This window comes from Staurois parvus, unplaced genomic scaffold (assembly GCF_062004578.1).
Source record: "Staurois parvus isolate SC_StPar_1 unplaced genomic scaffold, SC_StPar_1.0 ptg003770l, whole genome shotgun sequence".
In the NCBI taxonomy this organism is placed as follows: domain Eukaryota; kingdom Metazoa; phylum Chordata; class Amphibia; order Anura; family Ranidae; genus Staurois; species Staurois parvus.
Window position 1 is genome coordinate 39,864 of NW_028321566.1, and position 12,626 is coordinate 52,489.

Sequence of the window (12,626 nt, forward strand, 5' to 3'; positions counted from 1 at the left end):
CCTCATATCCCACCCCCTGCGGGGCACAGGTACTGAGTGTGGAGATTACTGGGGGTATCTGTACTGGGGGTGTCTGTAATGGGGGTCTTTGCTGGGGGGAGGTCTGTACTGAGTGTGGAGTTTACTGGGGGTATCTGTAATGGGGGTCTTTGCTGGAGAAAGGTCTGTACTGAGTGTAGGGTGTACTGGGGGTATCTGTATTGGGGGTGTCTTTAATGGTGGTATTTGCTGGGGGGAGGTCTATACTGAGAGTAGGGTTTATTGGGGGTATCTATATTGGGGGTGTCTGTAATGGGGGTCTTTGCTGGGGGGAGGTCTGTACTGAGTGTGGGGTTTACTGGGGGTATCTGTATTGGGGGTGTTTGTAATGGGGGTCTTTGCTGGGGGGAGGTCTGTACTGAGGAAATGTGTTTTAGGGTTGTGTGTTCTGAAGGGTTAGGCTGGGAGGATGGTCTGTTTAGGAGGCATCTCTGGGCTTTACTGAAATTGGGATCAGTTCTCTGGATTCCATACCGGGATACACTAGGCAGACCCCAAAGTTGAGCCGTGGGGTGGGCAGGACCTGATGATGAGGCATTAATTTCCCATCAGGCCTGCCTGCTTTGTGATTGGCAGGGGAAAGTGGATTCCATAGCTGCTAAATTCCAATAGTGGCTTTGGAATCCGCTCACTGTTGTCTGCTGTCAGTCACAAGGAAGGTGGACCTCATGGGGAACTCTGAGACACTACGCCCCATTCCAACTGAAATTCTTGTCATTGTCCAAATATGTCATCAGCCAACATCCCCACCACTTTGTGTACCTTCAGCCATTGTGGTCATTGACCAAATATGCCCATGGTCATGTCAGTCTGAACACTCCTTCAAGATTTATGCTCATAAAATGCCGCAAGCCTGTTGATGTTGGCTAGAGGCCTCGTTGTTATTGAGATCTTACAGAAGAAGCAATTGTGTGCCAACTGCTCCACCAAAGTCAGGGCATTAGTGAAGGAAAGGACCCTGGCCTCAATGGCATACTTAAAGGGGCACAGTCCGTACCAAGTGCTGGGGGTATAAAGTCTGTGTCTGGGTGGGGGGAAGGTCCTCCTGGAGGTATGAAGTATGTGTCTGGGTGGGGAAAGGTCCTCCTGGAGGTATGAAGTATGTGTCTGGGTGGGGGGAAGGTCCTCCTGGGGTATAAAGTCTGTGTCAAGTACCTGATGGGAGACTGAATTAACGAGGTCGGCCTCACTTGTGTCACTAATCCTGAGCCCGCTGAGGTTGGAACAGAGGGCGTCTAAGGACCAGGGGGACAAGAGCGCCAGGGTTTTGCTTGTGGCTCTTGCAGATGATGACCTTGGTAGGCAGGATATCCTCTGATTTGGTACTGTGGAGATAGACCAGGCAGGTACAGTGGATTGCCAGATGCACAGCAGAGCCAGGTATGTAGCCAGGACACAGGACTGGAACGGAGTCGTAGGATAGCCAGGGTCATAACAGTCGGGCAGCGCAGTACAGGATCAGGAGGAAATGCCAGAGTCAGGAACAGAGCCGAAGTCAGGAACTGGGGGGCAGAAGAGTACTCAGAGTCGGGTCAGGAACAAGCCGGGTCAGAACCAAAGGAAATCACACAGGAACAAGCAGGACACAGGGGAGCTGAAGACCAATCAGCACTGAATGAGCACCGAGGTGCTCTTTAAATAGCCCGCCCAGCACCGACAGGCGCTCCTGGGTCCTAGTGCCTGCCGGTGCCCTCATTGGTGACAGGGTATAAAGTCTGTGTCTGGGTGAGGGGGGTGTCCTCCTGGAGGTATGAAGTATGTGTCTGGGTGAGGAGAAGGTCCTCCTGGAGGTATGAAGTATGTGTCTGGGTGGGGGAGTGTCCTCCTGGAGGTATGAAGTCTGTGTCTGGGTGAGGGGAGTGTCCTCCTGGAGGTATGAAGTATGTGTCTGGGTGAGGAGAAGGTCCTCCTGGAGGTATGAAGTATGTGTCTGGGTGGGGGAGTGTCCTCCTGGAGGTATGAAGTATGTGTCTGGGTGAGGGGAGTGTCCTCCTGGAGGTATGAAGTATGTGTCTGGGTGAGGGGAGTGTCCTCCTGGAGGTATGAAGTATGTGTCTGGGTGAGGAGAAGGTCCTCCTGGAGGTATGAAGTATGTGTCTGGGTGAGGGGAGTGTCCTCCTGGAGGTATGAAGTATGTGTCTGGGTGAGGAGAAGGTCCTCCTGGAGGTATGAAGTATGTGTCTGGGTGAGGGGAGTGTCCTCCTGGAGGTATGAAGTATGTGTCTGGGTGAGGGGAGTGTCCTCCTGGAGGTATGAAGTATGTGTCTGGGTGAGGGGGGTGTCCTCCTCGAGGTATGAAGTATGTGTCTGGGTTTTAATAAACAGTTATTCCTTTGATTTGACCTCAACATCTTGTCAGCGTATGAGGCTTGGGGTAAAGGGTTAGTATTAGCTATCGATCTGCTGTAAGGGTTTGGAGGGCAGGAGGCACCGTTTGGCGGAGGCACCCAGTTGGGTTGCCAGGCAGTCCATCACAGTGGGCAGGACTTGATATTGAGGCATTAGCTTCTCATCAGGTCTTCTTGCCTTGTGATTGGCAGCGGAAGGTGGATTCCATAGCTGCTAAATTCCAATAGTAGCTTTGGAATCCGCTCACTGTTGTCTGCTGTCAGTCACAAGGAAGGTGGACCTTGTCATTGTCCAAATATGTCATCGGCCAACATCCCCACCACTTGGTGTACCTTCAGCCACAGACGGGGAGATTGCGGTCATTGTCCAAATATGTCATCGGACAACATCCCCACCACATTGTGTACCTTCAGCCACAGGCGGGGAGATTGTGGTCATTGTCCAATGTTATCAGCCAACATCCCCATCACTTTGTGTACCTTCAGCCACAGGCGGGGAGATTGTGGTCATTGTCCAAATATGTCATCAGCCAACATCCCCACCACTTTGTGTACCTTCAGCCACAGGCTGGGAGATTGTGGCCATTGTCCAAATATGTCATCGGCCAACATTCCCACCACTTGGTGTACCTTCAGCCACAGGCTGGGAGATTGTGGTCATTGTCCAATGTCATCAGCCAACATCCCCACCACTTTGTGTACCTTCAGCCACAGGCGGGGAGATTGTGGTCATCGTCCAAATATGTCATCGGCCAACATCCCCACCACTTTGTGTACCTTCAGACTTATCATACTCTACTTCCATCCTGTGATCCAGCTACCCAACTGTGCCTGGCTTGGTGCCCCATGGACTTCCTTTGTAGAACCCCTTGGCCCCTCTCAGTCTTGGCATGTGTTCTGTTCCACTCACACCTCCACCACAATATATATATACAGTATGTAGCACTACCCCCTTGGTAGTGGCTAGAAAATTTGGGTCCCCCTATAGTCCTGCACAGCCAGGCATCACGCATTTCCCCAACAGCTTGCGCCCAGAGTCATAAATCAGTCCTTGAGATTCATTTGTTGTTTTTATTTCGGGGATTTAGAGCTGGGACGGGGTTAGGGGTGCACAGGATGCCCAAGGGTACCGATAAACTGAGGACAACTTTCCGGAACTATCTCCAATCCTTCACTGCAGCACAGTCTCTGATGGAGAGCTAGCCAACGTCTCCTTAGTGTACCACCCCAAACCCCGGATGAACTTCTCCTCTTCACCCAACGGTCCAGTGGTGTCTCTGAACAGGGGGTCCGGTCCTGTCCTAATAAGATGATGACCGGTCACTAGTAGGGGGCTAATCTGGCCTGGGCCCCCCTGCTGGTCTAGGCTCCCTTGCTGGTCTGGTCCCACCTGCTGGTCTGGGCCCCTCTGCTGGTCTAGGCTCCCTGGCTGGTCTGGGCCCCCCTGCTGGTTTAGGCTCCCTTGCTGGTCTGGGCCCCCACTGCTGGTCTGGGCCCCATACAGGAGGGCTGGTGGTACCCTCTTACCCACGGCCCTGTATATAGATAACACAGTATACATACTGCAAGAGAAATGCCAGCCTGATGACGGAACCCCCACCTGGCAGCCGCCATCGGACTACAGGTGACTGCTGACCGGCGGGCAGAACCGATCTCCACCTGCAGCTTAGCCGGTCTCCTCATTCTCAGTGAAGCGCGTTGTAGAAGAGCAAAGGCAGGATTACCTTCACCTATATCTGTGTACAAAGCTGATCCAGCAGGTGAGTCAGCAAAGCCGTCTTCATTCCCCGACTAATCCGAGTTCACATGAGACTCCCGGGGACTACAAGTGCCAGCCAGCCCTGAACCAGACATGATGGGGCAGCAGCATAATGTACGGGGTACAGACAGGCCGATCCTACACACCGAACTCTTCCAGCTACACAATTTACCCCTTTAACCCGGGTCTGGAGGGATGAATCTATTGGCTGGGAGATATGTGAGGTTGGGGGCTTCAGCTTTATTTAAGTGTTCACTCAAATCTTAGTGTTTTTTTCTGTAATGTATCGAATTGTCCGGACCCCGCATTCACTATATCCGCTCTCCCCGGACCCCGCATTCACTCTATCCGCTCTCCCCGGACCCCGCATTCACTATATCCGCTCTCCCCGGACCCCGCATTCACTATACCCGCTCTCCCCGGACCCCGCATTTACTATACCCGCTCTCCCCGGACCCCGCATTTACTATACCCGCTCTCCCCGGACCCCGCATTCACTATATCCGCTCTCCCCGGACCCCGCATTCACTATATCCGCTCTCCCCGGACCCCGCATTCACTATATCCGCTCTCCCCGGACCCCGCATTCACTATATCCGCTCTCCCCGACCCCGCATTCACTATATCCGCTCTCCCCGGACCCCGCATTTACTATACCCGCTCTCCCCGGACCCCGCATTCACTATATCCGCTCTCCCCGGACCCCGCATTCACTATATCCGCTCTCCCCGGACCCCGCATTCACTATATCCGCTCTCCCCGGACCCCGCATTCACTATATCCGCTCTCCCCGGTTCCCGCATTCACTATATCCACTCCCCCGGACCCCGCATTCACTATATCCGCTCTCCCCGGACCCCGCATTCACTGTATCCCCTCCCCCGGACCCCGCATTCACTATATCCGCTCTCCCCGGACCCCACATTCACTATATCCGCTCTCCCCGGACCCCGCATTCACTATATCCGCTCTCCCCGGACCCCGCATTCACTATACCCGCTCTCCCCGGACCCCGCATTCCCTATATCCGCTCTCCCCGGACCCCGCATTCACTATATCCGCTCTCCCCGGACCCCACATTCACTATATCCGCTCTCCCCGGACCCCGCATTCACTATATCCGCTCTCCCCGGACCCCGCATTCACTATATCCGCTCTCCCCGGACCCCGCATTCACTATATCCGCTCTCCCCGGACCCCGCATTCACTATATCCGCTCTCCCCGGACCCCGCATTCACTATATCCGCTCTCCCCGGACCCCGCATTCCCTATATCCGCTCTCCCCGGACCCCGCATTCACTATATCCGCTCTCCCCGGACCCCACATTCACTATATCCGCTCTCCCCGGACCCCGCATTCACTATATCCGCTCTCCCCGGACCCCGCATTCACTATATCCGCTCTCCCCGGACCCCGCATTCACTATATCCGCTCTCCCCGGACCCCGCATTCACTATATCCGCTCTCCCCGGACCCCGCATTCACCATATCCGCTCTCCCCGGACCCCGCATTCACTATATCCTCTCTCCCCGGACCCCGCATTCACTATATCCGCTCTCCCCGGACCCCGCATTCACTATATCCGCTCTCCCCGGACCCCGCATTCACTATATCCGCTCTCCCCGGACCCCGCATTCACTATATCCGCTCTCCCCGGACCCCGCATTCACTATATCCGCTCTCCCCGGACCCCGCATTTACTATATCCTCTCTCCCCGGACCCCGCATTCACTATATCCGCTCTCCCCGGACCCCGCATTCACTGTATCCGCTCTCCCCGGACCCCGCATTCACTGTATCCGCTCTCCCCGGACCCCGCATTCAGTATATCCTCTCCCCGGACCCCGCATTCACTATATCCGCTCTCCCCGGACCCCGCATTCCCTATATCCTCTCTCCCCGGACCCCGCATTCACTATATCCCCTCTCCCCGGACCCCGCATTCACTATATCCGCTCTCCCCGGACCCGGCATTCACTGTATCCGCTCTCCCCGGACCCCGCATTCAGTATATCCTCTCTCCCCGGACCCCGCATTCACTATATCCGCTCTCCCCGGACCCCGCATTCACTATATCCGCTCTCCCCGGACCCCGCATTCACTATATCCGCTCTCCCCGGACCCCGCATTCACTATATCCGCTCTCCCCGGACCCCGCATTCACTCTATCCGCTCTCCCCGGACCCCGCATTCACTATATCCGCTCTCCCCGGACCCCGCATTCACTATATCCGCTCTCCCCGGACCCCGCATTCACCATATCCGCTCTCCCCGGACCCCGCATTCACCATATCCGCTCTCCCCGGACCCCGCATTCACTATATCCGCTCTCCCCGGACCCCGCATTCACTATATCCGCTCTCCCCGGACCCCGCATTCATTATATCCGCTCTCCCCGGACCCCACATTCATTATATCCGCTCTCCCCGGACCCCGCATTCACTATATCCTCTCTCCCCGGACCCCGCATTCACTATATCCTCTCTCCCCGGACCCCGCATTCACTATATCCTCTCTCCCCGGACCCCGCATTCACTATATCCGCTCTCCCCGGACCCCGCATTTCATCATACAGTGTACATATATATATATTGAATATGGCCAACATTGTTGTATTACAAATACCTGTATATTTTTCTTCCATGTTGAAATTATGACATTTTTAATCTTGGGTTTAGATGTTCTTCAGGGGAGATGACAGGTCACGTCCGTCCAAGTCTACTGGATACTAGCATTTGTGGGTGGAGTTTGTCCAGGGAGTGTCTGCCTATCGGGGATCAGGAAGGAATGTTTCCCCTGCAGGAGGAGATTGGATCGTGCTTTGATGGGTTTTGCCTTCCTCTGGATCCACTGTGGGTGGAGGGTTATAACTTTTCTTTAATGGTTGAACTGGATGGACTTTTCTCTTTTTTCAGCCAGACTAACTATGGAACTATGGAAGACGTATCCTTGAAATCTGATCGGTGTTTCCTGGGATCTGGGGATGGACATGGACAGCATGTCTTCCAAGAGCCCCTGGAGGGAATGTTCCTGAGCGGTGGATCAGTGTGGGACACGTGCTGACAGTTGGAAGTACATAGGGTGAGGTAAGGTAAAGAATGTAACCCCGCCCCCGCCTTGGCCCCGGCTCCATGTTCCACTCCCTTTTTATTACACACCCTTATTTATTCAATATTACATAATCTTCGTCCCCTCTGGGGTATAAAAAAAGGAAGGGTGACCAGTTCAGCTTACAGATCTGCGTGTGTCTTCACCTTTCATCATGGAGGTCACCATCCAACGGTCACCGTACCAGCGTGCTCTGGGGCCCTTGTACTCCAACCGACTCTTCAATCAGGTCTTTGGAGAAGGAATGTTTGACTACGACCTATTTCCTTTCCTGTCTTCCACCATCAGCCCCTACTACAAGCAAAGCCTACTCCGAGGACTCCAGGACTCCGGCATTTCTGAGGTGAGGAGCATCCAGGGTCACTCATACAAGGGTCTCCATTCTGTGATCCAAAGGGTGTGGGAGAGTCACTCAGGTAATGGTCTGCAGTCAGAAGGGTATGAAAAATCACTGATACAAAGTCTCCATCCTGCAGTCCAAAGGGTGTGGAAAAGTCACTCATACAGTGGTCTTCACCCCGTAGTTGGAAGGGTCTTGGAGGGTAACTCATACAAAGTCTCCATCCTGCAGTCCAAAGGGTGTGGAAAAGTTACTCATACAATGGTCTTCACCCCGTAGTTGGAAGGGTCTTGAAGGGTAACTCATACAAAGTCTCCATCCTGCAGTCCAAAGGGTGTGGAAAAGTCACTCATACAATGGTCTTCATCCCGTAGTTGGAAGGGTCTTGGAGGGTAACTCATACAAAGTCTCCATCCTGCAGTCCAAAGGGTGTGGAAAAGTCACTCATACAATGGTCTTCACCCCGTAGTTGGAAGGGTCTTGGAGGGTAACTCATACAAAGTCTCCATCCTGCAGTCCAAAGGGTGTGGAAAAGTCACTCATACAGTGGTCTTCACCCCATAGTTGGAAGGGTCTTGGAGGGTAACTCATACAAAGTCTCCATCCTGCAGTCCAAAGGGTGTGGAAAAGTCACTCATAGAATGGTCTTCACCCCGTAGTTGGAAGGGTCTTGGAGGGTAACTCATACAAAGTCTCCATCCTGCAGTCCAAAGGGTGTGGAAAAGTCACTCATACAATGGTCTTCAACCCGTAGTTGGAAGGGTCTTGGAGGGTAACTCATACAAAGTCTCCATTCTGCAGTCCAAAGGGTGCGGAAAAATCACTCATACAATGGTCTTCACCCCGTAGTTATATGGATATGGGAGAGTCCCTCATACAAGGGTCACCACAGTGCAGTTAAAGGAGTCTAGGAGAATCAGTCATACAGTGGTTCCTATCCTGCAGTTAGAAGACCTGGGAGGGTCACCTATAGAAGTATCTCCATCCTGCTGTCGGAGGGATCTGGGAAGGTCACCCATAAAATAGTCCAAATCTGTGGTCAGAGGGATCTGGGAGATTCACTTATACAGTTGTCTTTGTACTGTTGTCTGGGAGAGCTTCTTACATATTGGTCTCCACCCTGAGGACACAGGGGTCTGGGAGAGTCACTTATACAACAGAATCCATCTTGTGGTCAGAGTAGTCTGGAAAGTCAGTCATACAATGGTCTCCACCATGTAAGAGTGGTTTTCGAGAGTCTCCATCCTACTGTAGAATGGCCTTGGAAGGTCACTCATACAAGTATTTCCATCCTGCAGTCTGAAGGGTCTGATGGGGGTGGACTCACCCATATAAGGGTCTTCACCCTGCAGTCAGGGGGGTCTGATGGGGTGGGCTCACCCATATAAGGCTCTTCACCCTGCAGTGAAGGTTGGCTCAACCATATAAGGGTCTTCACCCTGCAGTCAGGGGGGTCTGATGGGGGTGGGCTCACCCATATAAGGGTCTTCACCCTGCGGTCAGGGGGGTCTGATGGGGGTGGGCTCACCCATATAAGGGTCTTCACCCTGCGGTCAGGGGGGTCTGATGGGGGTGGGCTCACCCATAGTAGGGTCTTCACACTGCAGACAGAGGGGTGTGATGAAGGTAGGCTCAACCATATGAGGGTCTTCACCCTGCAGTCAGGAGGGTCTGCTGGGGATGGGCTCACCCATATAAGGGTCTTCACCCTGCAGTGAAGGTCGGCTCAACTATATAAGGGTCTTCACCCTGCAGTCAGGGGGGTCTGATGGAGGTGGGCTCACCCATATAAGGGTCTTCACCCTGCAGACAGAGGGGTGTGATGAAGTTGCCTCAACCATATAAGGGTCTTCACCCTGCAGTCAGGGTGGGTCTGCTGGGGATAGGCTCACCCATATAAGGGTCTTCACCCTGCAGTGAAGGTCGGCTCAACTATATAAGGGTCGTCACCCTGCAGTCAGGGGGGTCTGATGGAGGTGGGCTCACCCATATAAGGGTCTTCACCCTGCAGACAGAGGGGTGTGATGAAGTTGCCTCAACCATATAAGGGTCTTCACCCTGCAGTCAGGGTGGGTCTGATGGGGGTGGGCTCACCCATATAAGGGTCTTCACCCTGCAGTGAAGGTCGTCTCACCCATATAAGGGTCTTCACCCTGCGGTCAGAGGGGTCTGGCAGGGTAACCCATATAATGGTCTTGATCTGTAGTCAAATGGGTCTGGGAGAGTCACTCATACAATAGTCCTGATCCTATGGGTGAGTTACATATATGAAGGTCTCCATCCTGTGGTCAGAGGGATCTGAGAGAGTCACAATGCTCCTCTTCCTGTGGTTAGAGCAGTCTGGGAATTCACTCGTACAGTGGTCTCCATCTTACAGTCTCAGGGGCCTGGGAAAGTTAATTATATAATGGCTTCCATCCTGTGGACAGTGAGGTATGGGAGAGTGACTTGTACAATGGTCTCCATCTTCTGTTCAGAAGGGTATGAGAGATCAACTCATACCATGGTCTGAATCCTACAGAAATCCTTCCATACAAAACTCTACATCCTGTGGTTAGAGGGGTCTGGAGGGTAACCCGTATAATGGTTGTGATCTGTGGTTAAAGGTGTCTGGGAGAGTCTTTCATACAATAGTCCTTATCCTATGGTCAAAAGGCTCTGTAGGGTGAGTTACACATACTGTATGAAGGTCCCCATGGTGTGGTTAGAAGGATCTGAGAGTGTCACTCATACTATAGTCCACAGCCAGTGGTCAGTGGGATCGTCCTGTACCAGGAAGAATTGCATCCACTATTAGAATAAACTTATGTTCTTCAAAGACATTTGAGAGGTCAAGTGTGTCAAGGGGACTTTATGTATCGGCCTAGTAGAGGAGCTTTCAGTAGCTGGACGCCTCCTGACTCCCATTTTCTGTGGCTATTTTCTAGCTGATGATCCGGCCTTTGGCCTGCTGGGGGCCTGCTATCTTCTTTTGTGTGGTCGTGAGTCTCTGGGTACCTGGTGCTAAAGTTTAATATATTGTTCTCATTTACAAAGCTTTACGTACTGACCACACTTCCTCCTCATAGATACGTTCAGATTCTGATCGTTTTGTCATTAACTTGGATGTGAAGCATTTCTCCCCCGATGATCTGACTGTGAAGATGAAGGATGACTTTGTGGAAATCCATGGAAAACACAGCGAGAGGCAGGTGGGTGTTGGAATAAGTTAGGTGACATCATCACAGGTCAGAAATCAAGGTTGTAGCAGATACAGAGCAACAAACTATCTTCATAATGTGTGTGCGCCCGGTGGGAATAGCCAGATGTTTCTTTCCTACATGCAAGTGTTCTGGACTGAAGTCTTCTACAGACCATCATCTACAGTATATTATGGTAGATTCTAGAAGGATCGGGATGAGGGAGGGCAGCAGCTACTTGTGAAAGACCTCAAGGTACATGCGGAAATTTCATACGATGACTCAGGTTCCTCAAAGTGTTAAAGATGTCGCAGAGGTCCTACACCAAGATATGCCAAATACTACCATGGTACAGACTGTATGTGGTGGTTTGGTGTGAGGGACAGGAGAAGGGGATTATATTTATCTGTATTTTAGGAATACAACAATATTATGTTTTGAGGTCCCACCTAAACAATCCTTTCAATGCGTATCCAACTAGACAGGACCCCGCACTACAGTTAGGTCTAAAGAAAATTGTACAATTGGACTGTAACTAGCATTTACGGCCTTTCCTTTAACCATGGGAGCCATCAAGGTGGCCTGTTATATGTGTTCCTAATAAGATGATGTCTCCTGGGTTCACATACTGACCTTCTCTCGCTCTCTCCACCAGGATGACCATGGCTCTGTTTCCCGGGAGTTCAACCGCCGCTACCACCTCCCCCCCAACCTGGACAAATCCTCTGTCAGCTCCTCCCTTTCTTCTGATGGCATCTTGACCTTCAGTGGACCAAAACTGATGTCCAAAGACAAGCCCATTCCTTTATCCTGAGGGTGAAAACCCACCTCTGCCCCCTCCTCCTAAATATGAGGGGCCCCCTGAACCCTTTCATCATAAGCTGTACCCCTTCTTATCCAGATCTCTACTCAAAGTCTCTGCAGACATCTCTGTACGGATCATGAGGCCAAATAATCAATAAATGTTTCCTCAACCAGCGTTTTGTGTCTGCCACTCACTGGGGTGACCATTCCATGAAGGGTAGTGACTCTAAAGGGGCAGGATGATGGTGGGGGTATCCATGATCACTGTTGATGGTATAGATAGGCCTCTATCGTGAAAGGTGACAACAATAAGTAATTACCCTCCTGAGGTTCCTCTGAACTGCGTTCCATTATTCCTCCCGGTATGCCAAGGTTTCTGGGCCGGTACACAGGGTGGAATACGGGACGGTGAAAATGGCTTTGGTTGTGTTCCTTCACCTCAAACTTCCTTTGATTGGTTTTCTTTAATGATGCTTTATCATCCAAAGGCCAGTTTTATCAGTTCAAGGTGCAATGCCAGAATGATCCACCAGCTGGGTCAATGGCCAGAGTTTCCTCCAGTAGTTTGTGTCCCTTCCCTAAATGTTTATTATCAAGTTACTGATTACCACATGCAATATATAGCCAAAGGTTTGTGGACACCTGAACATCACACCTAGATGAGCTTGCTGGACATCCTAGTCCTAAACCACGCCCATTAATATGGAGTTGTTACCCCACTCATGTCCATTAATATGGGTTTTTATTTTTCCTCACCTCGTGGTTACTAATATGACAGTGCCTTCTTAGTGGCTATAACATCCCTCCATCTTCTGGGAAGGCTTTCCACAAGATTTTGAAGGGTGTTTATGGGGTTTTGCACTCATTAGTGAGGTCAGGTACTGATGCTGGATGAGAAGACCTGGTTCACCATTGGTGTTCCAATTCGTCCCAAATGTACTCAGCAAGTTGAAGTCAGGGCTCTGTACAGGACACTCCAGTTCCTCCACACCAAACTGGTCATCCATGTCTTTATGGAGCTGGCTTTGTACACAGGGGACAGTCAT

At 51.9% G+C, this 12,626-nt stretch overlaps 1 protein-coding gene across 1 annotated transcript; it reads left to right on the forward strand.

Moving 5' to 3' along the window:
- Positions 1-7,396: 7,396 nt before the first annotated feature.
- Positions 7,397-11,754, forward strand: LOC149427429 (alpha-crystallin A chain-like). Its single transcript, XM_089668049.1, has 3 exons — positions 7,397-7,600; positions 10,666-10,788; positions 11,432-11,754. The coding sequence occupies exons 1-3, from the start codon at positions 7,412-7,414 to the stop codon at positions 11,588-11,590; spliced, it is 471 nt and encodes a 156-aa protein (XP_089524175.1). The 5' UTR covers positions 7,397-7,411; the 3' UTR covers positions 11,591-11,754.
- Positions 11,755-12,626: the final 872 nt, after the last annotated feature.